This window comes from Platichthys flesus, chromosome 7 (assembly GCF_949316205.1).
Source record: "Platichthys flesus chromosome 7, fPlaFle2.1, whole genome shotgun sequence".
NCBI classification, from domain to species: domain Eukaryota; kingdom Metazoa; phylum Chordata; class Actinopteri; order Pleuronectiformes; family Pleuronectidae; genus Platichthys; species Platichthys flesus.
Window position 1 is genome coordinate 25,691,626 of NC_084951.1, and position 27,250 is coordinate 25,718,875.

At 47.4% G+C, this 27,250-nt stretch overlaps 1 protein-coding gene across 4 annotated transcripts; it reads left to right on the forward strand.

The window, feature by feature from the left end:
- On the forward strand, nt 1-26,377 carry src (v-src avian sarcoma (Schmidt-Ruppin A-2) viral oncogene homolog). Of its 4 annotated transcripts, XM_062391931.1 has the most exons (14): nt 247-511; nt 15,588-15,849; nt 15,928-16,027; nt 18,071-18,088; nt 18,709-18,807; nt 19,563-19,589; nt 19,770-19,873; nt 21,548-21,697; nt 21,809-21,964; nt 22,857-23,036; nt 23,253-23,329; nt 23,482-23,635; nt 23,968-24,099; nt 24,232-26,377. In XM_062391931.1, exons 2-14 carry the CDS (start codon nt 15,597-15,599, stop codon nt 24,438-24,440), a joined length of 1,659 nt encoding a protein of 552 aa, XP_062247915.1. In that variant the 5' UTR covers nt 247-511; nt 15,588-15,596; the 3' UTR covers nt 24,441-26,377. The 4 variants fall into 4 exon arrangements, with proteins under 4 accessions (XP_062247914.1, XP_062247915.1, XP_062247916.1 ...); XM_062391932.1 differs by lacking the exon at nt 19,563-19,589 and having other exon boundaries at nt 249-511; XM_062391933.1 differs by lacking the exons at nt 18,071-18,088; nt 19,563-19,589 and having other exon boundaries at nt 251-511.
- The last annotated feature ends 873 nt before the right edge of the window (nt 26,378-27,250 follow it).

The following is a 27,250-nucleotide window of genomic DNA, read 5'->3' on the forward strand; positions in this document are numbered from 1 at the left end:
ACAGGAGCCCAATCTCTCTCTCTCACTCTCTTTCTCTCTCTCTCTCTCTCTCTCTTTCTCTCCCTCCTCCTGTCTCCCTCTCTCTCTCCTGTCTCACCCCCTCCGGTTCTCGGACCTGTGACTCCAGCTGACTTGTCTCACATGTGAAGCAGAACAATGTTCCCTTAGGTCTCTCTCTCTCTCTCTCTCTCTCTCTCTCTCTCTCTCTCTCTCTCTCTCTCTCTCTCTCTGTCTCTGTCTCTGTCTCTCTCTCTCTCCTCCCTCCCTCCCTCCCCGCCTCTCTCTCTCTCTCTGTGCGTCATGTCCTCGCCGGGCCGCTCCTCCTCCAGCTGAATGGGATCCCTGCGCCTCGGTGGCTCGGTTCGGCTCCGCCGGCCTCTGATCCGGGACCTGTGATCTTTTAACCCTGCGGACCGCTTCGTTCATGGTTTGATCCTGAATCTGCTCGTTATCTGACCTGAGATCCGCGGAGAAGAGACGAGGCCACAGCTCCTGGAACCCGCGCGTCAGGGTGAGTAGTCCGAACTTGTTCCAGCTCCTCGCTGACACATGAAGGATCCGTGTGATGTTTCATATCAGCTGAGCTTCTCTCTGAGGCTTCATCCTCACACGTGCACGTATACCTGCTCCTCTGGGGCTTTCCCACCGTTCACTTTCTCTTAGAAACATTCCCAGTATCTCCACCAGTAAAGTCAGAGCTTCAGTAGAACACACACAGCTTCATGCACACACTGGACTTCACAGTCAACAAACACAAACCTCAGACTGTGGAGAAACGCTCTCCTGAGGTCTGAGCAGAACAAACTGGAACCTGAACTTTTCCACTGCTACCTGCTGCTCACCTTTTTGTCTCTCTCCCCCCCCACGTTGAGGACAGACTGTCTCTCCCACTCAACGTGACTCACAGGCCCAGGCTTTGACAGTCTGATAGAAAAGACCAGGCGTGTGTTGTGTAGAGTTTGTATTTGTCCTTGAACACAAACACGTTCAGTCCATCTCCACCCGGGTTGTTTGTGTCTCACTCATTGGCCTGTATACACTGTACACATCCGTCCTGACTGCTGGTCCAGGACCAGTAGTGGAGATATGAGCACACACACAAGTTTTTCTTCAACATTGTACAAAACCTGTTTTCTTCCAAGTCTGTAGTGAAACAGTTTCTTCCAGAGACACACACTTCACTGGTTCTGAATGAAAACACAATTTGCCGTGGCACTTGATTGTCAGTTTTGTGCATTAAACTTAATCCTCCACAGATTCTGACTGTTTTTCCTGAAGGAATTAGGATGTTTGGTAGCAGACAAAAAAAAACATTATCCCCAATATCCTCAACTGTGATATTGAGCCGGTGACACACAAACCGATGCCGGGCGTGTGTGAGCTTTGTTTTTCTGTAAACCGTTCGATTCCCTCCTGCTCAGTTCACCCAGCAAACATGTTCTCAGGGAGATTTATGGTCGGGCGATAAAACGCTGCAAAGCCGAAGGGGGCAACTGCTGCCAAGTTTTCCCCGGGACCATTAGCATGCACTCTGCAGCAAACCAGTGGGTGACTGTGCTGGTGCGAGATGCTCGATTGTACTTCTCCGGGCTCCCGGCTTCTCAGGCTCCGCGGAGGGGGAAACCTAATGCTCCCTGGAATCCCATGAATGCCTCCCAGTGAAAGCTGTGGACGTCTCTGTCAGCTCCTGTGAGACGCTGGAGAGGTGGCTCTCGAGGACAGAATTCCTGCTAATTGGCAACGTGGCTGTGCCCCCCCCCCCCCCCCCACCCAACACCGCTTTGTTCCCCCTCATAGTGGAGTGGTCTGTGTGTCAGGGTGATGCTCTGGGCCTGGCATCAATGAGCCGCTTGTTTCCACAGCCCCTCGGAGAATCAGGGTCTTTAAGACAAATCGCTTCCACTTCCCCCCCCCCAAATAATAAATTCCCTTTGTGCACCTCATTCAGGAAGATGGATCAGAAGCTGGGAAGAGACTCTCTCTCTCTCAAACACTTCAATGCTGATGTGTATGAGAGAACTGAGCAGTCACATCCAAACCCTCTGCAGCCGTTTGCTGAGTTTCGTCACTTGATGGAGCGGGTGTCCCACTTTCCTTTAGGTCAGATGAGGATTCATTGGCATCGAACTCCGAGGTCACGTTGTAATTGTTTTGTGATATAATAAAGAGGAAGCAGCTGATTGGCCGGATGAAGAGAAGTCCAAATTAAAAGGCTGAACCAACTCCCTGATTGGAGGATGACATGTGATAGTAGTCGTAGTAATAGAGGTAGTGTGTGTGAGTCTTTGTTGAAATAACCCACTATTCCCTTTTGGCTTTGTGTAGTACTTAACAAACAAAACACTTGTCTGGTGCCAGTGTCGGTTTCTTCACTGAGCAAATGAGATGTGCGATATGCTCCAAAGGGCGAGAGAGGGAGAGGGAGAGAGGGAGAGAGAGAGAGAGAGAGAGAGAGAGAGGGATTGTGTTCCCGAAAGCGGGGCATGAGATTCGTGATGGCTTCCCGCTGACAAATGCCTTTTGAATTTTTTATGTGGCAGAAACTAAACTTCTGTCGATCTGGCCCAGATTTGGTTCTAGTCCCCGGCTTCAGAGCGCGGGAACGCCGATGCCACCTGTTCTCTCCCTCCTTCTTTCCTTCCTTCCTTCCTTCTCTCACTCCCTCTCTCCTGCCTATGTCCCTCTCTGCGTTTGGTTTATGTGTCAGTGGCCTAGTTCTGTGTCAGTCATTGTTGTCGTCTTTTTCAGTGTGCACTTTGCCAGCCATTTATCTCGAGGTTGTGTGTTTCTCTTCCGTGTGAATTCCACTGTAAAGCCGTATCACTGGTCTGAACTGGTGACCACAGGAGAGAGAACTGGAAGTATCAGTTCAGACGTGAAGCCACAAAGCCGTTCCAGTAGAGGAAGTTGAATGGCGTGGATGCAGAACACCAAGCGCTCTGACATATCACTCCAGGCTCTATGCACGAGTGGTGTGGGGGGGGGGGGGCATTTGAATGAAGCATCTGATGGTGGTTTGATAGAGACACACAGAAGAGGGCTTGTATCCTCCCCAGGATCCCCGGGCCACTTCCTGTCCCTGTGCTCTGGGAACGGGCCAGGGTGACACAGGCCACGCATCCCCGCTCAATCCTCCCACTGTTGCCTGTGTGTGGAGAGCGATCACTCTCACACCCTCACTCCCTCATTCCCTCCGTGCACATCGCTGCCGACAGGAACAGCGGCCGTGGCATTCAGAGAGAGACGCCTCTGTGTGCGGCTTTGTGTGTCGGCGCAGCTGTGTGGGTCCGCTCGAGGAGGCTGAGATGCTGGGAAGAGCTCATGCTGCTCGGAAACACACGAGGCTTCTCCATCCTCTGAGAATCCCCCCCCCCCCTGTGTGTGTGTGTTGACATGGGAGTTTCTCTGCGGATCATTTACTGGCAGAGATGAAACACTCTGTCAAATCCGACCTCTGACCCGGCAGACTTAGAAACTAAACCGAGCCGGATGTATCAAATGTGTTTACGTGGGATATCCTCGACAAAATCTGCATTAATGTATGTGGACACACAATATGACGGCCCCGCCTCCAGATTGTCAGTATTCCTCTGTTGTGTGTTAAATAAACTGAATGTATTTATTGTTTGGAGGCTACAACCAAGCAACTTGAACATGCGTGTGTGGGGTTCGAGAATAAAGACGCCACCTTTTCCCTTTTTTAAAGCAAACGATTAATTGAGAAAGTAACGAGTAGTTCAGTTCGATAATGGCATTAATTATTATTTGCAGTTTTACACACACACATACTTTATCTGCCTGTCCTCGGTGAATGATCGGTGACACACACGTAGTTCACTGAAGAAGACGTCTGGAGGGTTTAATACGTCACTTCCTGTCTCTGCCGGCTGCACCCGGCTGCTCCACCTCTCGCCTGGAGAACGTGGAGGATTTGTTGTTGCTGTTGTGATCGCTTCTGTGCAGAAAATCTCCTGTTGTGTTGTGCATGTGTTGAGAGGAAAACTGCAAAAACTCCATAGCCCATTCTGTGGATCTTACCTGCTGGTCATGTCTGAAAACGTCAAATGGAGGCTAATGAAAATTAACTTTTGGCTTCACAGCTCAGAGCCTCATCTGGAGTCACTAGTGCTTCATCAGACACAAGCTCTTTCCTCCCAGATGATTTATAGCTGCAGCAAACACCTGATTTATTATGACTTTATAGTTTTATCATGATATATCACTTCTTCTCAGTTACCTCACTGATCTCTAAATCAGTGACTTTCACCTGGTGGCCTGTGAACCTTCCCCCCGGTGTCTCTGTCCTTGGGGGGGAGCACGGAGAAGACATGGAGCAGGGTCGTCCTCCTGTCTCTCAGCTGTGGACGTGTCAAGATCTCATGAAAGCTCCGACTCCTCTCTGCTCCTCTCTGCTCCTCTCTGCTCCTCTCTGCTCCTCTCTGCTCCTCTCTGCTCCTCCCTGATTGCTTCTCAGCCCGCGACTCCTTCACAGCTTCTCCGACCCACTGAGAACATTTGAATAATAAAATCAGGAGCTTCTGAACAAAGGGCTGCTTTGGAGGAGATGGAGGAAATCACTCCCGTGTTTGAAGGGGCCTTGTCCTACAATCTGTTATGGAAATGTCCTGGCAGGGAGCTGTTATGTTTTTTGATCTGTAAAATTTTAATACCAAACCCTGCTGGTGCTTCTATCTGCTGCTCTTATTTGTCTATCTGGGAGGAAGCCGGAGCCCGACACCGGGATGTTTGTGTCTTGTTCTCCTGAGTTTGAACTGAAGCTACAGGGATGTGGAATCTGCTCGTGGAGGCCACGCTGTTCCTCTTTGAGTGTGGTTGTAAGATTTTCCTTGACACACTTTCTTATTGTGTTAACTCCTCTGTCGTTGCTTGAGGACAACTGATAATCAGCTGCAGCAGATGACGCTCAGTGTGCATTTCACTTTGCGTTGACGATAAACACAATCTGTTCCAGAGCCTTTCAAGAGCACAAGCTGCCACAGTGTGTGTGTGTGTGTGTGTGTGTTTGTGCAACCTTGACTTGGTTTTCTTGTTCTTACATCGTGTGGCTACTTAGACGCTGCGTTCCCTTTGGCTGACAGGCGCTGGTGGGAATGTGTCTCTCGCTCGGGGCACCTGAGCGTCCCGGCCCGACGGTGTCTCTACCTGCTCCCCGCACATTCCTGCTCAGGGCTGTGTGAGCAGGAGAGGAGTTGGAACTCGCCTTGCCCTCCACTCTGCATTCCTCAGCCATGACTCGGCTCAGTCGCACTGTTGCAACAAACCTGGGAATGCCACAATACACACTCACACTCACACACACACACACACACACACACACATGCACACCTGGTTCACTTTCTCACATTGGAACATGTTGTATGTTCAACTGCTCAACAGCTTCACGTGGCCTCAGGTTCTCCAGTTGCTTTTAAAGTGATTTCTCTGTTTTACTCTGAACTTACAGCAAAAGAACACATAAGCCAGAACCTGTTTGATAGCATGTTCTCTCGTAGGTTAATTGGAGACTGTTAATTGGAGTGAATTGTCTCTACACGACGGCCCTGAGGACCTGCCGACCTGTCCAGGCCCTGCCTCTTGCACAACCCTCGTGGGATAAGCAGCACAGATCACTGCTGGTTAACAACTGGATATTTGAAAAGCAGAAGAACTCAAGGAATCTCTTTGCTGCAGCCACTTGAGTTCTCTCAGAAAGTTCAACACTTTCACAAACCAAAGCTCGTTGGAACTCAAGTTTGAGTCGTTCTTTTCATCTGATGTTATTTATTTAGCTTTTTACATGAGCTTCTGAACAACTCTTCCTTTTTTTTCTTTTCTTACCAAAATATTAGAAATATGCAGTACTACTTCCCATGGTGCAGTATTGCCCCAAGAATACTTCAGAGTTTACTGCGCTGCCTTTGTACAGATAAGTACAGTACACAGTGTGTGTGACACCTGCAGGAACAGCTTGCATCAACTGTCAGGGATTTAATTTACTGCACCGCTGCAGAAACACTGCAGATTAAACCTCCACCCGCTCCCTGAACACTGTGTTATCCTGAAATAAATGTCTTTGAACTGCTTTATTTATTTATAAAACGGGGGTGGGCTGCAACGTTTGACCTGTCGTGTCTCTGTTTGATTTAATTTGCAGAACTGCTCTTCCATTCATTACATGCTGAATACATACTGTATATATGTTCCCTGCGGGTCAGGCCTCAGATGTCAGGGCTGCATGGATTTCTCCCGCTGCCTGGCTGTGCTGATGAGGAGTTAAACGGTGAAAGCCCTGAAGGCCACTGAGGCACGAGGCCCATGGGAATCTGTGTGGGCTCCTGCAGATCAACTCTATGAAACGTGATGCGAAGAGGTGAATGGAAGGGTTGGCCATCACGCCACTCGACTGCACTGCACTCGGAAGCAATAAAACAAAAGCTGCGTGTCTGGGATCTTTTGTTTCGTAGCGTTACCGATCAAATATTCCTCGTGTCGGATGCTCCTCACTGCAGAGAGGGAGACGACCGGCTTGGAAACGATGTTCCTCCTCCTCGTCCTCGTCCTCCTCCTCCTCCTCCTCCTCCTCCTCCTCCTCCTCCTCCTCCTCCTCCTCCTCACGTGACCCGTGGCTGACACATCAGAGGAAGTGAAATCCTCTATTTCCAACGTTTCCCTCTGGAAATCTCCCGAAAGGATTGGAGGAAGGAATGGGGGAAAGAGGGGAGGATAGAGGGGAGGATAGAGCGAGTGTGAGGGGGTAAGACTTGGAGGGAATGGAGGGGGGGGGGGGGGTAGCTCAAGCTCAAGCTCTTGAGGATTATCTTTTTCTTCTGGCTTCTCCCTCCATCTCGCCCGCTCTCCCTCTTTTACATTTCTTGTTTGAACACATGACCACAGCTCATCAGTCCCAGTTGAACATAATGACCATATTTAGATGAGAGCTGCCGAGCTGGGGTTCAGAGAGAGAGAGAGAGAGAGAGAGAGAGAGAGAGAGATAGAGAGAGAGAGAAGGATGTGATGCTGGCGTCGTGGTGAAGCCCAGAAGCAACACAACATAAGTCCCCCCCCCAACACAGTAGTAAACCATTCTGTCTATTCTTGGTATTTAATGCAGCACCGAGGAACAATACGTGGATTCTCTCACTATCCTCACGATCCGGTGAACCCCAGCCGGTCCCTGTGCCGCAGCCACAGCACTGTGCATTCCTCAGATGCCTCAAATCTCCGTTCTGCAGGAGGAGACGTAGCTGCTGCTGCTGCTGCTGCTTGACGTGTGTCTGTGTCCGTCCCAGTGACAAGGAACAGCTGGGAGACCCTGGGCCATAAAACAGAGCATGTGTTCCAACACAAGGTTTGTTTCATCACCATCGGTTAATGCAGCGTTTGACATCACGCTCTCTCTCCTCCTTTTTAAACACGAATCGCTAAAAATGTTTAATTATGCAACGGTGAGGTTAGTGCCCCGGAATTTAAGTCGCTGTTTTGTAACAAAGCTGGTGAAGACCCCCCCCCCCCCCCGCCCTTGTGTCTCACTAAATCCGTCCCCGTCACGCCCGATCCATGAAGGCTGGTCGAAGGTCCCAGTTAAACACGGTTGTTTTCCACTTCTACATCACAGAGTGTTCGTAAACATGGACGACGTGTCTCCACTTGCTCCCACTGTCCAGAAATGAAACCAAAATATCCCGGATACAACCGCTGGCACCTTGAGTCAATGACACGGTTAGACTCTGGCCTCGGTGCAGGGTGGGGGTCGGGGGATGGAGCCCGAGGTTCACACCAATCACATCATGACGTTAGGGGAAGATTAACATCTGAACATGCATCAGTGTGATGAGAAATAAAACTAAAGAAACAACCTTTGGAAATGATTTAAAGTGTATTTTGTTATTTTGACTTTATTAGTTTGGTCCATGTCCTATCTGCTAACATGGAGGAGGCAGGTTTATGACCTTACCATCCATATCCATATTCTACAAGAACATAGATTCTATGAAGGTATAAATAAATTATAAATTCTTACGAATGTGTCCCTCCACCCCAGAGCGACAGAGCCCCCCCCCCCCCCCGAGCGGATCCTTCAGAGACCAACATATCCCATGATTCATTGTGCTTGCGTGACTAACTGTTTGTCCTCGGCTATTGGAGGATGCAGTGGACGTGGGTCCTCCACAGGACGCGGCCGGTGAACCGAGTCACAGCTCTTATCTCCTCTTGTTGAAGAAGGTGAAAAGATCAAATCTGGGATCTTCTAGTTTCTCTGGATCTGCTCCACATGTCCTGGGTTCCGAACTCCAGGCTCCTTCGTGGGAAAGGCTTCAGTCCTTTTTGAGTAATCCTGCTGACTCACAAACACTAATGAAAACCTCTGATTGTGTGACTCAGTCACCGACACAACTCACACACCTACAGGTTCAGTCTTGCAGTCCGTGCTCTGACTTGGTTTCCACAGATAGTTAGTTTGACAGGTCTGAGACGTGTCAGTGTGGACGTTCGTATGACCTGATGAGTTCCACAGAGACGTGGCTCCTCCTGGTTTAATCCCAGTGCTGCCGCTGGGCTCCAGTGTTTCCTTGTGGTTCTCTGTGGTAATGTCGGGGGGGGTTGGAGCTTGTTCCAGATGAGTGGAAGGAGAAGACGGATGGTTGGAGAGAAGATTGTTTTGCTGGAGGTGAATCAAAATCACCTTCTCCTGATCTTGGCGAGAGCTAGATGAGAAGATGTGTGTTGTCTTTCCTTTTAATAAACGGCTCCAGACAGCAGGTTATCGGTCGTTTCCCTAATTTGTTTATGCTAATCAGGTGTCGGTCTTCAATTGAACCGATCAGTCTTCTCTCACTCTAAAGAAAAACCTCTGATCTAAGAGTTTGTAGGACTCGAGCTTCCGGAGGTGACTCACTTGTTACGTGGCCACAGATCACTTCATCTCAAAAGGCCCAGATATGTTCTTGCTGAGCCTCAATCCCAAAATAATGTCATGTGTGTCACACTCAGATTAGGAACAGGGGATAACAGAAAATCCATGAACCTGCACTCGGTGCCAGCCGTGTGTGTTGTTTGGAAGTGGACACACAAAAAAAATCAGATTCCTCTCTAAGCGCCGGGTTTAAGACGGAGCGGCCAGCTGCTCAGCGCCCGAGCCCGGAGAGATGTTCCATGACTTTACAGTCGGGTCGTAACACTGAGGCGCTGCTGGCAAACAAAAGGTGCTGTGAACACACTGCAGGTCGCTTTTTATAGCAGAAACATACTGGTGTGGAGAAACACACACACAGACACACACAGACACACACACAGTGAAAGGGCTCATAGCCTCTGATCCTATCATAGGAAGCAGTGCAGGCTCCGGAGAGACGGGAGAACGTGATGTTTCTGTGGGAGTCGTTCTGCACGAGAACCAAAAAACATCATCATGGAAGGAATGTTTTTCCATTTCAGGTGATCTCACCTTCTCCCTCTCTCCCCCCCCCCCCACCCACCCTCCCCCATCTCACATGTTTTCAGGAAGTGACAGACACAGAGCGGCTGAGGCCTCTGCTAATCTGGCCTTTTCCTTCATCAGATAGGCATCCAGAGTTTTGGCCAAGAAAGTATGTGTGTGCGTGTTGGTGTGTGGGTGTGTGTGTGCGACTATCTGTGCAGTTTGTTGGTTTGTGGAATGCTCGGAATCGGCTCCATGGCAACAGCCGGGCGCCGTGTATGTGCGTGTTTGTATGGGTGTGTGCGTGTGTGTGTGTGCGTGTGTGTGTGTGTGTGTGTGTGTGTGTGTGTGCAGAGTGGTAAATATTGACTTCAACACCTCCCCATCCCTGTGTCTGTCCGCGACAGGAGCTCTGGAGAAGGGGGGGGGGCGGCACACACGCTTTATCCAGGACTCAGCAGAGTCCTGCCATCGGGGGGGCGTCTGTTTACCTTCATGGCTCCGAACACAGAGCAGCTCTCTGGGGTCGCAGCCAATCCACTGCTTCACATGGAAACTGCTTCTACTCGGCTACAGACACAGATCCAGAGCTGCTAGAATGGAGAGGACGAAACGGGGGGGGGGGGGGGGGGGGGGGGGGTTTGTAAACACACTATGACATGACCTCTCTGGGAGAAAACAACCTGCGTTAGCCTCGAGCATAAGAACACAACACAGACAATCAGCTGCTGACCCTGTTGTCTTTGCTAACAGCTGCTGGGCTGTTGAACTTAACGATGATACAACAGGGCACGCCCCCAGTGGTTGTGTGTTGTGTGTTTTCAGGTGTGTTAACATGAACAGGGGTTAAGACTGATACAGGGCCGAATCGCAGTGTGAAACCGTTTCAGTTTGAAAACCTTAAACCTTGATGCAACTTGACTCTTGGGTATTTTAATTTAAGGTGCTCTACGTAGAGGAAGTTCCAGCCGCTCTATGATGTCATCCCTGCTGTGGTTCTTCTTCTCTGCTCGTTGTGATGATCAACCAGCGGGTTAGAGGAAGTGGGGATAAAACCCTGGGCAGGCACCGGTGACCTGTCTGGTGAAGAGGAATCAAAAGAGGACGTCACACACTTCATGATGCCCAGTATCGAGTTACCTAATCAAACTGTGGGACTTGATGGTGAAATGTTCTCTGTGCTCTCGGTGGAGATTACTTGTCCCACAGCAGAGGGATTTGTTGAGACAGGATTCAGACACGCGCAGCAGCAGCAGTGGTCCGACCGGTCGGTCCGGCCTCGTCCCCGCAGCACCGGCTTGTTCTCAGGCCCCAGATGGAAAGTCATCGCAGCGCTGGGCGAATACGATTAGAGAATAGACGATGATAATCTGGACAGAACAAGAGCGGCTGGATTATACTGCGACTGGCGGCTGTTGACGCAGGAGCCCCCCCCCCCCCCCCCCCTCCCTGCAGTAATTACATAGAGAGCATTAAGATGAAGGAATATACATGCACCGGGCTCACGTCGGGATCACATGCACTCACTCACACAGGCAGAGACACGTGCATTTATTGTAAACACCCACACACACACCCACACACACTCTCACACACACACACACACAGTCACACACACTCACACACACTAACTTTCTATCCCCTGAGCTAAATCAGTTGCTGTTGATTGTGAAACGCTGTTGGAACATTTGCACTATTCAGATTTTGACTACGAGCACAGCCCGTCCATTTATACACACACACACACACACACACACACACACACACACACACACACACACACGCGCCATTTTAAACATTTGTTGCCTGTTCATGTGAGAGCATTAAAAGCCTAAATGTTATCTCCACCTGTTGGCCACTCAGCTGAATGAAAGAGGGTTTGCAGGGGAGACCCATCGGGACTAAAGCCCCTTTTCCACTGGGCGAAAAATACAATCAACACCCGATAACATCCGGCTTCTCCCTGCAATGTGAATGGAATCAACCGGCAGTCACTCCCGGGTCAAACGACGCTGCAAAGGTCACGTCACAGATCTTTATATCGTCTCTGATGGAAACATGAAGTCGAGGTGAACGCACTAGTTTGGCGAGACAGCGAAGTGAGAGAACTCCTCTACTAGCAATGGAAAAAGTTAAATAACTAACAGTCAGATTTAGTATTAACTCTGTCTACTGTATATTCTCTTTCTGTATAAGTGTAGTTCAGATTCATTCACATTTATAAAGAAGCTGCAGATGACAATACATTTACAGAATATATTAAATATATATACATACTCGCTCTTTTTGGTGTATCAGAGGTATTTATACATTCATTTGGATCTGCACCGAATTACACACCCTTACAAATAACATGTTTTCCCATTATTTTAAGAAGATCAACAAAATCTCAAAAGCAAAATCTCACAATGTTAAAAAGAGTGATGCCAAATTCCTGGATCCATCCCCTGATCTGGATCCATCCCCCAAAAAAATGCAATAACCCATAATGCATCTTTCCATTAAGTTTCCTGGTAATCCATCCAGTAGATTAGATGTAATTCTGCAAATACAATTTAAAAACTCTTAATAACCAGAGATTAAAGCTCCTTGATGGAGTTGTGTGTCTCAGGAATCAGGTCAAAACTGGGCTGAACTGGTACAACGTGTTTCCAGCTCATCTCCTCAGGTGGCGTCCCAGAAAACATCCTCCAAACTAATCCCACGTCTCCTGCACTCTGATTATTCAACGTTCATCTCATGTGCGTTGAGAGAAAGGAAAACTCTGTCATTGTGTTATCACACCTCGCTCATGTGACGCAAACACAAACTGTTAACACAACGGCTTCATTGTTTCAGCGATGATGGCATTACAGCCACAGCTTAATTGTGACCTTTAATCTGCAGCCTGAGGCGTTCACAGACCCCGGGTCAGAGTGACGGTGGAGTGTCAGGACGTGTGTGTTGGACCACAGCACAGCAGCGAGCACAGGGGGGGGGGGGCAGAGGCCATGCGAGTCGTAACTCGCCCGCTCACACAGCAGAGGTTCACCGGCTCCCTCTCTGTCACCGTGGGTTTGCTTCAGCCTCGTTCTGGGGACTCTCCGATTAACACGGCACACAGGACATCTGAGGCCGGCTGGTTCCGGTTTGATGTTCACCGCCCGTTTGATCCTTGATCCCAAAAGATGAGAAGAGATTATAATATCTTCTTTTTCTTTAAATGAGCCGGAGCACAGAAGAGTTCATTACGAAGCCGGTGGAAAATGGAGCAGTGACGTGACCCCGGCTCCTTTCTGCTGTTTCTCTTCAGGGGTTGTGATCGTTTTCTTTTCACGTTAAACGCACAAAGCAGAGAACACAGGGACTCTCAGCTTCCTGTGGGGCGAGGACACAACACCGGCTGCAATGTTAAAAGACTATTCCCATTTACCAAAGGCCCAGGAGACTTATAGGATTTGGAATTCATTGCTAGATCTTATGCATAATTAAGCAGATCCCCCCCCCCGCCCCCCTCCATCCACCTACCCAGCCACACCCCCGCCTCGCCTCAGGGATTTCCAAGCAGCTCGTTACAGTACCTCAGTGCTACTGGGCCAGAATCATGCTCTCATTATCACTGGCTTCTGCAGATGACACACAAACACACACTCAGACACACACAGAGACAAGATTCTACACTCCTGCATTGCATGACAGTGTTTTTGGCTTCTTGACTTGATTTCCATATTTCTTACTGGCTGTTGGAGCTGAAGCACGCGAGGAGCTGGCAGCCGGCGGAGCCACAGGCCACTGGTGTGTCTGGTTGGTTCCCGCCTGCTGGGAGCCGACACAAGATGTCTTTGTTGGAAAGTGAGTGTGAAGAAAAAGAACAGAGTCTGTTTCACGTTCGCTCGGCTCTGTCTCTTCTCCTCTCCGGGACTTTTCAGAGTAAAGTATCAGGTCCAATCCAGATGTGACACACTTCAGCCGATGATGTGGCACCGCCGGCCTACTGGTGGCCCACATCTGGCAAACAGGAGCACACACATGACAGGGAGACTGTCCGGGACAAAACAATATCGCTATGCTGGAACTCAAACGTGTAAAATGGTGAATCATGTCACACAAACAGCTTCTGTGTGTTCTGTCCTCCTCATGCATTATTTAATCTGTTATCTCACTGAGGCCTCCTCCCTTTAAGTGAGAGTATTATCTGTGTGGATTACGGGGGAGCAGCTTTCCCAGCAGCAGAGAGAGAGAGAGAGAGAGAGAGTGTGTGGAGGACGAGCCACCCATCATCTTTGTGTCTGTGTGAATCTGCACTGGTGCACTTACTGGGATGCGACCCCCTTTTATGCAGACGTGCCCTGAGGGGAGATATGGACTGATGTGCGTGCGTCCCCATTGACCCCTCTTCACTTCCTCCTCTTCCTCCCACTCCTCCCCCACACTCACTCGCTCATGATGCCTACCATGTGAACCCTCGTGTCGCGTGCCCCCCCCCCCCCCCCCTCGATCCCTCACTGCTTTGAGCATCGGGGAAGAACTGAAGCTTTATTCCCCAAAAATGACAAGAACCAGTGACAGCGCCGCTAATTTCCCCAGTGCGTTCTTTCCGAAGTGTGCCCCCCCTTGTGCCGCACATTCTCCACCACATGTCACCACACTGCCCTGACTGTGATTACACCTGTGTGTTGTATCTTTGACTCCTGGGCTCACCACAGAGGCCTCAAGGCTGCCCGACTGTTTACTGTTTTCAGTAAATTAGCATTTCCAGCGGACTCCCTGTGGCTAGATCTCACCCCGATGGTAGCCCGGGCCGGACTCCCTAAATCATCCTTGGCTTAGTGTAATGATTCTGCCGCACTAAGCCGTGATTAGAGCTACTTCTCGAGCCTGAGCAGGCTGGGAAGCTGCAGAAATCAAGAGGCCACAACAATCCGAAGCTGCCCTCTGCACCTCGGCCTGTTCTCATCAGGCCCCGTGGTTAATCGCTCCACGAGGATCATGGGAGTGGATCAGCAGCTGCCAGATAGAGCTGCAATTAACGATTCATTATCAGTTCATCCACTGGTTGTTTCTGACCGATGAAGTCACTGCTGGGTTTTGGAGTTATCCCCCCGACTCTGCTGCTCAGTGGAGCGTTTCAGCATTTCAGCAAGTTTAATGTTTTAATTCTCTCTCGTGTTTCTCTGCGTTGCCCAAGAGGTAATGTTTTTTTATCTGTTATTAAACAGGTTTAACTACTTGATGAGCACAATGAAACTTGGGAGAATGATGCAGTTTCGGTCCCTGAAATTTTTTTATATTTTAATATGAGTCAGCAGCAGGAAGCTGATCCAAGAATGACCATAACTGTGTTTTTTTTCATTTATGTGTATTTCTTATGGGTCCTGCTGAGGCGTGTTTAGGAGACTGATATTAATGAGGGTGTTATATTTATGAGATTCCAGGATCAATTGATGCATCGAGGATAATCAGCGGCCCCCGGGGGGAGGTGCTTGTTCTCTGAGTGCCTTTGTAGTTCAGCAAACGTTTCCTAATGCATTCAACACAATAACCTGTTCCATCGCCCCCATGTGGTCAAAACAAGCAATTAATGCAGCTTTAAAAGATCATTATTTATTTTATAAAAGGTTGCATCTCCACAGATTTGTTATTATTTTCCAAATTTCATATTTGGGAAGTTTGGCTAAATGACAGTGTTCAGTTCCTGACTAAAGACTGAAGGGTTGTGAACTGGGTTTGATTTGAAGCTTCACGACACTTAACCCATCTTTAAACGAGCGGTGCAGTGAAAGCCAGAAGAACGACTATGACACCACAGAATGCTGAGACATTTCATTTCTCTGCCTGTGCATCTGTGTCTGACACATGTGTGCGTTAGTGTGTGTCTGTGTGTGTGTGTGCGCTCTGCTGGTGGCAGCGTGGTGAAGCTGATCTCATGTTTGTGTTGAAACCAAAGAGCGGCAGCTGCTCCTGGTCTTTGGGCTCGTTTGGCTTCATGTGGTCGACTCTGTGTCTCTGTGGATTTGGAGCCTCAGCCTCCAGCCCGTCTCTGGTTTCTGCATCTGGCATGTGGCAGCCGGGGAATCTTTCCAGAGAGTGTATTCTAATAAAATGACATAAGTAAAACAAGTCTATTTGATGTCACTGATGTCACTTATTGACTACGTCTTCTTTTCTGTCTCTGTCCTCGATGCCACAGGCCTTGGCCATGGGGGGATCCAAGAGTAAGCCCAAGTCTTCAGGCCTGCGGCCCCACAGCCTCGATGGCAACCTCAACTGTGGAGGAGGGGCCGGTGGCCACCACTCCAGCTCCAATCAGCCGTCCCTGGCACCAAACCGTGGCTCCACGATGGACGGAGGTCTCAGTGGCAATCCGTCTCTGGGCAACCCGGCAGAGATGGCCCTGTTCGGCGGAGTGGACAACAACAGCAGCACGGCTCCCAACAGAATCACACTGGCAGGTTCGCTTGGTTTGTTGTTAGAACTCATTGCTCAGCACGTGTGGTCGGCAGGTCTCTGATTCCCTCTTCCTCCTCCAGGGGGCGTGACGACCTTCGTGGCGTTGTACGACTACGAGTCTCGAACGGCCTCGGATCTGTCGTTCAAGAAGGGCGAGCGTCTCCAGATCGTCAACAACACGTAAGGAACTGAAACCAACACACATTCCCTCCGGATGACTCCCCTGCCGTTTGTCTCACACTCATGGAAACACAAACAAATTAGCTCAATATCACTTTTTTCCTACACACACACACACACACACACACATATACACTGTGTGAATGACGGCGAGTTACTACCAGTGGTGGAGTAAGTACTAAACGTAAGTAGTTGTAAGTACTTGCTGAGTGTATCCTATTCCCTAATGTAGCAGTCAGATATAGTATTAAGTGTTTCCACTGTATACTCTGTTTAATATAAATGAGTTCAGACTCTTTCCGTCTCACTGGGTCCTCTTTCTAATCCAGTTTGGATGTTTCTTTACTTTTAGAAAACACAATGCATTGTAGAAATGTATGAGAGTAAAAGTAAAAAAGTACCTGAAAATAAATCTACTTAAGTGAAGTACAGATACATGAAATATGTACTCGAGTACAGAAACCAAGTAAAGGAACTTTTCTGGTCACTACACAAAGTTAAAGAACAAATAAATAGACAGAAATCTATTCAAATAAGAGTAAAAAGTACATTTGGCTTTTATGATTGAGCATAAGTACTTGTTTTTACATATACTTGAAGTGTTTAAGATAAAAGTACATGCTGAGTTCATTACCTGTGATACCACTGCTGCTGGGGGCGGAGTCTACTGTTACCTGCTCGTTCTGATTGGATCAGTGGATCAATTCCCCTCTTGTTACTGATTACTTAAAACATTATATAAAACATATAACATGTACATGTGTCTCAATGCTTTTCAAAAGATGTAAAGTAAGATAGGAAAGTACAGATATCTGCAAATATGTGTTGTGGAGTAAAAGTGGAAAGTATGTGGGAAGTAAAACTAGTTCAGTAAAGTAGAGTTGAATAAGAAAAGTACATGATTACAGTAGAGGTGACGTGATCCACTCCACCACAGACGACCTCTCACTCTGTTTGTCCGGCTGTCTGAACCACTGCTCGCTGCCTGAACAGTCACGGCTCAGCTCAGCTTCTCTCTGTTTCCTGCTTCATTCACTAAACGCTTCCCTGAGACAGTTCACGTCTCGCTGGTCCGTCTCCCCTCAGCAGGTCCAGTTCACCGCGGGACCACCGGCCCTCCGTAAACAAACCAAACCCACAGATGCTTGTTTAGCTCAGTGAATCGATGGCGGTGCAGTGGAGCGTGCGATGTGGCGCTGCTCCCCGAGAGCCGCTCGCACACTAACAAACTACTGACCTAGAAGGCAGCGGAGAACAATAGTGGATTATCGCTGCATCTGGCCCCTCAGACCCCTCAGGCCCAAGACCTGGATCCTTATTGGGTCACGGGAACCTAGAGTCCAGGAACAGCTCTGATTAGATAGCAGGTTATCACAGTTCTGATTGGTCCAGTTAAATGTAGGAGTAAAGCCGTGTGCAGTGACCTGATTGGCTTTTGTTATGATAATATTGTGTCTCCGGCTATTTACCTCATTACTGTCCCTCCCCTGTAGAGCCCGACCAATGTAGAGTCTGGGGGCCGGAACCGAGAGGGAGTAGAAATATTTCTGATACCGTAATATCTGCTGATGTATGTTTTAATACATAAAAAAAAAAATCAAGATATATATTTTTTTAATTGAGAAGCCAAAACCCCTAAAAGCGCCATCTAGTGTCCAATCAACCACGATGGGTATATACCACATGAAGATAAACTAACAAACTGGTGAGTGTGGTTAAAATGTCAGACCCCGAAATATCAGCTGATATTTAAAAAAAGGATTTGCGAGTTGTTTATTATAAATTCCAGTCTCCTTAAGCCTTATGTGTCAATAAGGAGAATAAATGTCCCACGGCCATTATCACTAATAACAGCTTCCTCTGGTCTATAAACCTGCGTCAGATGTAAAACATTGAAATGCATACATCAGGATTGTGTGACTCTGTGTGCTGTTGTGTGACTGCTCACAACTTGCTCTCTGTATTAACCACCTTCTCTTTCACCACTTCCCCCTCATCTTCTTCCTCTTTTTCCATTTCTCCGTCACAAACCGTTAATTTCAGGAGGAAGGTGAACTGCAGGTTTGTGAAGCTCCTCTTTGTGAACGTGCTGCTTGTGTGTGTGTCTGTGTGTGTGTGTGTCTGTGCTGCGTCACCTGAAGCATTTACCTGTGCACTGTAATACCACTTCACTAGCGAGAGGCACAACTCCACCGTAACTCTGGTTTGGAGCCCTGCAGCGCTGCAATCGATTCAGGTCAACTCACCTTAAAACAAATCTTAACTTTACTCTAAGAAAACTCTCAGTGCTGCACGGCTGCATTACCCCCCCCCCCCCCCCCCGATGAAGCCTAGGGTACAACCCCCACCCCTCCCCGGTCTCATACCCACATGAATGTGTGTCTGTGTATAATTATTAAATATGTTTTTCAACACTTGGGCTCATATTTATCAAGCTGCTCCGGGAGCCACGACTCCATTTGAGTTATTGTACTGGTTTCCCTCACAATCACAAAGTGGCTGTTTACTGGTTTACGTCACTCACTGGGAGACTCTTGATAAACACCGGCCCTGAGAAACTGGTGAGCACCGTGTTAATTTGTGTTTGAGGCGCGTGTGTGTGTATAGGTGTGTGTGTGTGTGTGTGTGTGTGTGTGTGACGAGCCTCGCTGACGCTGTGTGTTGTCGTCTCATGGTTGCAGGGAAGGCGACTGGTGGCTGGCGCGCTCCCTGACCACGGGAGAGAGCGGTTACATCCCCAGCAATTACGTGGCTCCGTCCGACTCCATCCAGGCAGAAGAGTAAAGCCCTTCATTTACTTTCTCCCTGACTCTGTCACTTCTATCTGTTTTTCACCGAGTGCATGAAGGAATTAACGCTGCTGGATTCTGGAGGATTTCTCCTTTTGTTTCTATGTGAATTTGAAATGAACTCTTTGAAGGAACACTGATATCCTGATTGCTTTCTTGCTGAGAGATAGAACACATCCATACTGTTTTACTTTTATTCCCGGTCTAATAACACGCCTGAAAAATGCATCTTGTATCAGAAGATCATTCTGAATATAGATCTATAGCCAGAGGTCCGTTGATTCTCACTATTAAAAACATTCTAACATATTTGTTTTAATCAACACAAAATCTGAAGTAAAAAAAGACAATGTGAGGCTTATCAATCAAATACCCTATATATTATAGTAATAATAGTTATATTAATGCTATTGAAGACTAATAACATAAAAAAAACATAATCTTGAAATCACCAATGTCCTCACAGCGCCCCCTAGTGTCCGGTCATTCATGTACATGCCAGACTTAGAGATCAACCTCCTGCCCTGTTGCATCATATGTGCAGTTCCAGCAAGAAAGCAAAGTACTCCACAGTATTTTTCTAAAAGCTGAAGTATTCCCTGTCTTGTTCTGTACTGCTGTGTACTTCTCTCTGCTTGTGGAGGGCGGGCTCACTGATCTCCACACAGTCGCCTTCTTTCAAACTCACAGACTAACTGTTTTTATGACTCGTGTCCGTTTCTCACTGTTTCCTCCCGCTGCCGCAGTCACCTCAGACTCACTCTCGAGTCCAGGTAAGCAGCTGCCGATCTGCAGGCGTATGATCTGCACGTGAAATGGCTTCAGACTGAATTTCACCGGCTCACCACCTCTCTTCTTCACTTCTTCTCTGTCACCTCCTCCTCCTGCCCTCGTCTTCATCTTCACACCTTCACCATCCCGCTTCCCGCGTGTGTCCCATGTTTTTTTTCCAGGTGGTACTTTGGCAAGATCACCCGCCGCGACTCGGAGCGTCTGCTGCTGAGTCTGGAGAACCGGAGAGGAACCTTCCTGGTGAGAGAGAGCGAGACCACTAAAGGTGAGAGAGCAGACCCTGAGACCAAGTTCTGACCTAAACTCTGTCCATGCATGTGTTGGTCCTCGACTGCACTGGTTTGCATCGCTGCTAAACATCTGGATTCTGTCTGTGTGGGGTTTGCATATTCCCCATGTCCAGGTGTTCTGGTTTCTTAACATCTTCATCAGCTCATTCTACAGTTACGACTCCTCCTACTCATCCTGGGATATTTGTATTCTTTTAGTTTTTCAGTTTTTGTCTGTGGTGAAATTTCCGGACTTTATCCCGAGTTTTAACGAAGGAACTTGTGGGAAAAAGTCTCTTCACACAGCTGACTTTCACATTTGCAAAAAATTTCGTTCGTTAGGTGAATGTTTGGCAGAAATTTAGATTTTTTTCAAAAATATTTTTTTATTGCAACAAACCTCAGGAATGCAGAATGCATTTTTTAACAGGATCTGAGGAGTGTTATGAGTTATGACATTTTCTCTCAATAACTCATGAGGGTTCTTTAAAAAATCCTCTTTGAAAATAGCTGTTTGTCTTTAAAACATTAAAATGCATTTGTTATGGTGAAACCTCTCCAGACCTGGAAGAGCTGAGATTCACTCTGATCCACTAAAGAACATTTTGTCCTGGAAATGTGTAACAAAAGAAAATACACTTTATTTAAACAGCTCCTACTCCCAGTGTTTTTTGAGATATTAGATATTAAATATTGAGATCTCATCATGAAGCACAGTTTGAATTCCCCGACACGTCTCAGTAAAAATTCACCGAGGAGCAGAACCCTGCTGTTCAGTGTTTGTCCCACTGTGTCGTGCAGATGCAGGAAGGTTGGATGTTCCACTCCTGCAAATACTGCGGAAAAAACACAGTCCACGTGGGATTCACTGGCTCTGTGTGTGTGTGTGTGTCTGTGTATGTGTGTTTGTGATGTGCGTCCAAGTGCACGTTACATGATTCCGGGGAGATGTTGTGTTTAACCTCTGCACGGACCCACACAAAGGGACAAGGTGCAGACTGATGCAGGGAAACGCAGGAGGTGGGTGAGGAGGAGAGGTACTGGCAGGGTGAGGCAGACAGAATTAGGTCAGTGTGGAGCTGAGGCTGAACAACCACAGGCCAAATCACCCAGTTCAAACATTAAGAGGGGGGGAGGCCATGCCCGGGGCTGCTGTTCACCGCGGTTCTACACTTGACTGACGCCTCCCCCTGGTGGCGTGAAGAGCAAATCGTCCTGAAGACTTTCTCTCTCTGTTTACAGGCTGGGAAGTAACTGTAGGATGTTTAATTGTGCGTCGTTAGAAGAGAAAGAGTCAACCATTATGTCTAATGGAGGAAACTAATGGTATAATACATGATTCCCCTTCTCCCAGGGACCCTCTCTTGGACACCTGGGGGCTCCCTGGTCTCCACTTTGAGGGTTTTAGAAGGGGGGGGTGGGGGGCTGGAGCTGAATCTAAGGGCCAATGTAATAAAAACAATAATTTACTCTCACATTCTCAAACCTACTATCAATTAAGAGTCTCCAATTAACCTGCATGTTGTTGGACTGTGGGAGGAAGCTGGAAACTCCACACGACTGAACTGGGATTTGAACAAAGAACCATCTTGTGACCGCTGCTTCCCTGTGCCACAATGCTACAACCTCTTTTCTTTAGCAACACTAAACAATAACTTCCCCCCCCCCAGGCGCCTTCTGTCTGTCTGTGCTGGACTACGATAACACCAAGGGGCTGAACGTGAAGCACTACAAGATCCGGAAGCTGGACAGCGGCGGCTACTACATCACGTCCCGCACGCAGTTCAGCAACCTGCAGCAGCTGGTCAACCACTACCGCAGTGAGTCCCCCACACGTCTGCCCCTCCGGCTGTCAGAGTACATCTTCTCATATTGTCGTGTTTCTGTTATTTTAACCGTCCACCCCGTCGTCGTCCTCTCGTGTCCCCCAGAGCACGCTGACGGGCTGTGTCACAGTCTGTCGGACATCTGCCCCGTGCTGAAGCCTCAGACTCAGGGACTGGCCAAGGACGCCTGGGAGATCCCCAGGGACTCGCTCCGTCTCGACCTGAAGCTGGGACAGGGCTGCTTCGGAGAGGTGTGGATGGGTGAGTGTCTTTCTGTCTCCAGCCGGACGAGGGACCTGTTCCTCCTCTTGATGTGCTCTTTAAAAGAATAACTGTTAGAAGTGAAGAGGTTCTTATATTTTTTATTCTTTGCCAAACTGTTAAATTCCTCAATTCTTCAGTTACAGTAGATAGGATTTCAGTCGATCTATAGATACAATATTTATATTGAACCAATATGTTATTAATCTAGTTTTGTGTGCATTACTTTATGTTAAAGGTTAATTAACTCAGTCAGGGAGGTTTTGTATTCGTCTTTGTTTGTTTGTTTGTTTGTTTGTTAGCAGGATTACACAAAAACAATAGAACAGGTTTTAATCTGATTTTGTGAAGTGGTGGAACTTGACCCATGGAAGAGCCCATTGCATCACTCTCAAGGCCCAGAACTATTTGCATTTAACAAATTTATAAAACACCAACGAGGGAAGGAAACAGCTCCTGAACAGTTTCACATAAAACTCTGAAGTTTTTCCTAACAATAAAATGTGAAGCTTATTTTTTACCTCTGCCAAGGAGGTTGTGTATATTTTATTTCCATGAAACTCTGTGGAAGGCTGGAAAATGACTCAAGGAACAAGTTGGTGCAGATCCTGGATCAGGGGATGGATCCAGGAGTTCCTTTCACTTTCCTTCATGTTGTTTGCAGACACAGCAGAAACACACTGTGACGCTGTAAGATATCAGATAAGAGAGAACAAATTAATTACCACTGGTGTTTCCTGTAAGAGGCTGCTCTATAATTTAGTGCGTGGATCTTCTCCACTTTCTTTCACCATAGCGAGATGAAGGAATGCCCCCGCTGATCCCTCCTCTATTGTCTGAGGTGTCACACTCATCACTGAAGACTCTGTTTTGTTTTTCTTATCCTCCTCAGGGACGTGGAACGGCACGACGCGTGTGGCCATCAAGACCCTGAAGACCGGCACCATGTCCCCGGAGGCGTTCCTGGAGGAGGCTCAGGTCATGAAGAAGCTGAGGCACGAGAAGCTGGTGCAGCTCTACGCCGTCGTGTCGGAGGAGCCCATCTACATCGTCACCGAGTACATGGTGCAAGGTGAGCGTCGGCCGAACCACCGTGGTGAAGTTAGACTGGTGGAGAAGAGAGAGGAAGACGACACGTGCAGAGATGAACCTGCTCCGTGGACGTTTACAAGAAATACTGAGAAACCTGAACGACCGGAATGATTTGTCTGTGTCACTCAGGCCGAGCTGTTCAATGCCTGGAAAGATATTTGAGAAATGTACCAACATATGAAACCTTTGATTACAGGCAGCTTACTGGATTTCCTGAAGGGCGACATGGGTAAGATGCTCCGCCTCCCCCAGCTGGTGGACATGGCCTCACAGGTCAGTGGCAGATATATAAAAATGCACCGCTGTAAAACATGAATCTGCTAAAAACATGTGTCCTGGCTCGGTGTCTTAATTAAACGCTGACTCCTCCTCCTCCTCCTCCTCCTCCTCCTCCTCATCCTCCTCCTCCTCCTCCTCCTCCTCAGATCGCCTCAGGAATGGCTTACGTGGAGAGGATGAACTACGTGCACAGAGACCTCCGAGCTGCCAACATCCTGGTGGGAGATAACCTGGTTTGTAAAGTGGCCGACTTCGGTCTGGCTCGCCTCATTGAAGACAATGAGTACACCGCCAGGCAAGGTAAGACCACGAGGGGGCGCTATCGAGCTTATAGCGTTTTGTTTTATTTATACATAAATGCAGTACAGTGGTTTGTGTCCATTTGACGAATTAAGTTTGTGTGTTTGAGTGTGTGTAGTTCAGGTATTACTCGTTTTGTGGAGGGATAGATATTCATGATATTGGAATAAATATATGTAATTTTGTGTAACAGAAGCAAATATGCTAACATCCACTGGAGCCGCTTGTTTATTGACCTCAGGAAACTTTATGATTAATCCAGTAAAGTTAATGTTTTGTTTGTCTCAGCTTCAATGATTGAATCTTAATCTGGTGAACTCGTCCTCTCTCAGGCGCCAAGTTTCCCATCAAGTGGACGGCCCCGGAGGCGGCGCTCTACGGCCGCTTCACCATCAAATCTGACGTCTGGTCGTTTGGCGTCCTGCTGACAGAACTGGCCACCAAAGGCCGAGTGCCCTACCCAGGCAAGGAGAACTTCTTCTCTCTCAGGCTCACTTGTCTAACAGCGTACAGAGGAATCAGTCTATATAAGCAATCTCACGGTTCACACTTTGACTTGAGTGTTTCCCTCTGCCTCCCCCCCCCCCCACCCGCAGGGATGGTGAACCGGGAGGTGCTGGACCAGGTGGAGCGTGGCTACCGGATGCCGTGCCCGGCCGAGTGCCCCGAGTCCATGCACGAGCTGATGCTGACCTGCTGGAGGAAAGAGGCGGAGGAGAGGCCCACCTTCGAGTACCTGCAGGGCTTCCTGGAGGATTACTTCACCTCCACGGAGCCGCAGTACCAGCCGGGGGAGAACCTGTAGCCGGGCCCAACACGGAGGCGTGCATGTGTTATGCATGTGCAAGAACGAGCATGTGCGTCTGCTTTGGAGTGCATGGACAAGTACTGTATGTGTGAGTTTGTGTGTGTGTGTGTGTGTGTGTGCAGAAAGCCGACAGACGTCAGGGAACAATCTATCAAACAATCAGCATCATTCACTTCCTGCATCGCCACACGTCACCTACAGGAGGCGCTGTTTTCAAAGGACGGGACTTAACTGTGGTACTATTTAGATTTCTCTCATACAGTGCATTGTTTGTCAATCAACTCTATACAACCGAGCAGCTCCTTCTACCTTCTCCTGTGTGTGTAAGTTGATGATCCCCTGAACCTGACTGATGTTGTAGCTTCACGGGCTTCAACACTGGGAGTGGTGGCGGCCCGACAGACTGGGAGACGGGCCGGTGACCTGCTGGGAGCTCCACTACAGGATCACTTTACGGGATGAGTTAGAGCTGTCGTCTTCCAGTTTGCCACTTTGGGATGTTTTTGGACGTACAATAGATTTCCAGGATATTTTTTGATAATGTTGTTGTTGGAGATCCTCGACTGCTGTGAGACTCTGAACGGGGCGAACGAGCCAATCGGGTAAATTCTTCCTGTCACCTCGACCGACACAAAGACGAGGCCGGGGCTGCGTCTCGATTTTCTAAACGTGACTTTTGCTACTGATCACAAAGAGTTTTGTTTTTTTGTGCCAATGAGAATCTCTTTTGTACTAATTGTATTTTACTACTCTGAACATTTCTTGCAACGGAAATTCTGGGACGTGTTCTGCAGGAAGTCCACGGCACCGAGCGGCTCTCCAGCGTGGCTCCATTTGGTTTTCATCGAGGATTCAAATTAAAACTTCTTTCACTTCTTTCTGAATATGAAGATTTGCAGTCGTACACTGGAGATACATGTTGTTTCTGTTTCTGCTCATAACTTCCTCCAGCCTGCAGGGACCACATCTGACCACAGACAACATGTTAAGCATAATGAATTGGCCTCTTGAAACTTAAATGTAAATATCTATTTTCTGTTTTTGTGTATATATCACCTTATAATTTATTCCTTTGGAAATAACCCAGTTTATTTTGTTTTGCTGTCAACATTATTGTTCCTGGTACTTTTATGGGGTGAATAACATCTGACGGTACAGATATGAGATGAATTTATAATCTAGGAAAAACGTTACAGGTATGTTTTTCTGTGCATGTATTTCTGTAAATGTATCTGAGTTGTACATTTTGAACATGACCATTTTCCACGATTGCACCTTTCTTGAAGAAAAATCACTTTTCGTTTTTTTTTGCCAGAATCCCAAACGTCTACCAGCACTAATCTTTCCCACGATGCAATTCACTCCTCCGATGTTTACACGCTGATAATCTTCAAATCACGTCGAGCGCCGCTGCAGCGTTTCTGTCTGTGCACCTGATCGATTGTGTGTGTGTGTGTGTGTGTGTTTGTGTGTGCGCTTCCAACCTCTGTACTTCCATGAGTCAAACGTTATAATTTTATAAACAGTTCTGCTGACGATGTAATATCTTGAGATCACGTGCCGAGTGGCAGGAGCTTGATCTCTGTGTCGTGTGGTTGCCGGTTGTGCAGTGGATGCATTTATCTGCATGGGTGTGGTCAGGCTGTCTGGTGTCCTGCACATAAGCTGCAGGTCAAAAGGTCACGACGTGTGTGTCTGTGTGTGTGCAGCCGTGCTCACAAAGCCAAGGACATTCTCCTGCCGGGGTTCCGTGGGTCTACTTCTTTCTGGCTATGCATATATTTTTAAAAATCTGTGATATTACTATATAAAGATATATAAACTCTTTTTCTACTGTATTCTCTGGGAGTTTTCAGATTAAAAGCTCCTCATTAAATCTTACCGAATACTGTGGAAATTTGAAACGGCTGTTTGAATAAATTTGTATATTACCAGATGTTTCCTTGTTTTTTGAGTTGATGAATCCAGTTCCAGTAACGAGGGAAGTTTTACTGTTTGGTTTATTGTGTTTGTTTATGTGATAAATCAATAAGACTCTGATCAAAGTTCAAAATCAGATCTAGTCACACCTTCATTCATGTCACCATATCGGTTATAAAATGGTATTGGGTGTTATTTTACACTTTCAGTATCTTCACTATGACCAAAATCCACAATCAGCGTAAAATCCACAGACAAATATGATTTTATTGTTTTTATGTCGATCGTAAATTATCAGGAGATTTCCTCATAACATCACATGATCATATGACATTTGAATATCCCTGCATTTCAAGAACCTCTTTTTTTTACTGGTTATTTAAAAAGTATATATAACAATATATCTTAATCATATTACTAATATATACTCATATATTTGCGAAGTGAAATCATTTACTCAAGTTAAAGTAGAAATACCACCATTTAAACTCAGTGTTCCAAAGTATAATAGTCTGAACCATAGGTGAGTAAAAGTACTTGTTATGAGTTCAGCAAAAACATTCAACTATTGTTTCCATCCAGAGTTTTCCAGATGTCTTTCATCACCTGATGTAACATTTACTTCTTAAAAACAAATTAGTTTGGGCTTTGATATGAATTATATGATCAATAATAATACAAATAATAAGAATAGGATTAACAATCATAACAAGTAACAGTGTTTATTGTTCAAATTACATTATTATTAAATTCCTTAAAATATTAAAATAAAGTATTAGTTGTACTCCACCCCTCATGATGATGCCCCAGGACAGTATAATCACACACACTCTCACACACACGCACGCACACAAAGACTCACGCACATACACACACACACACAGGCA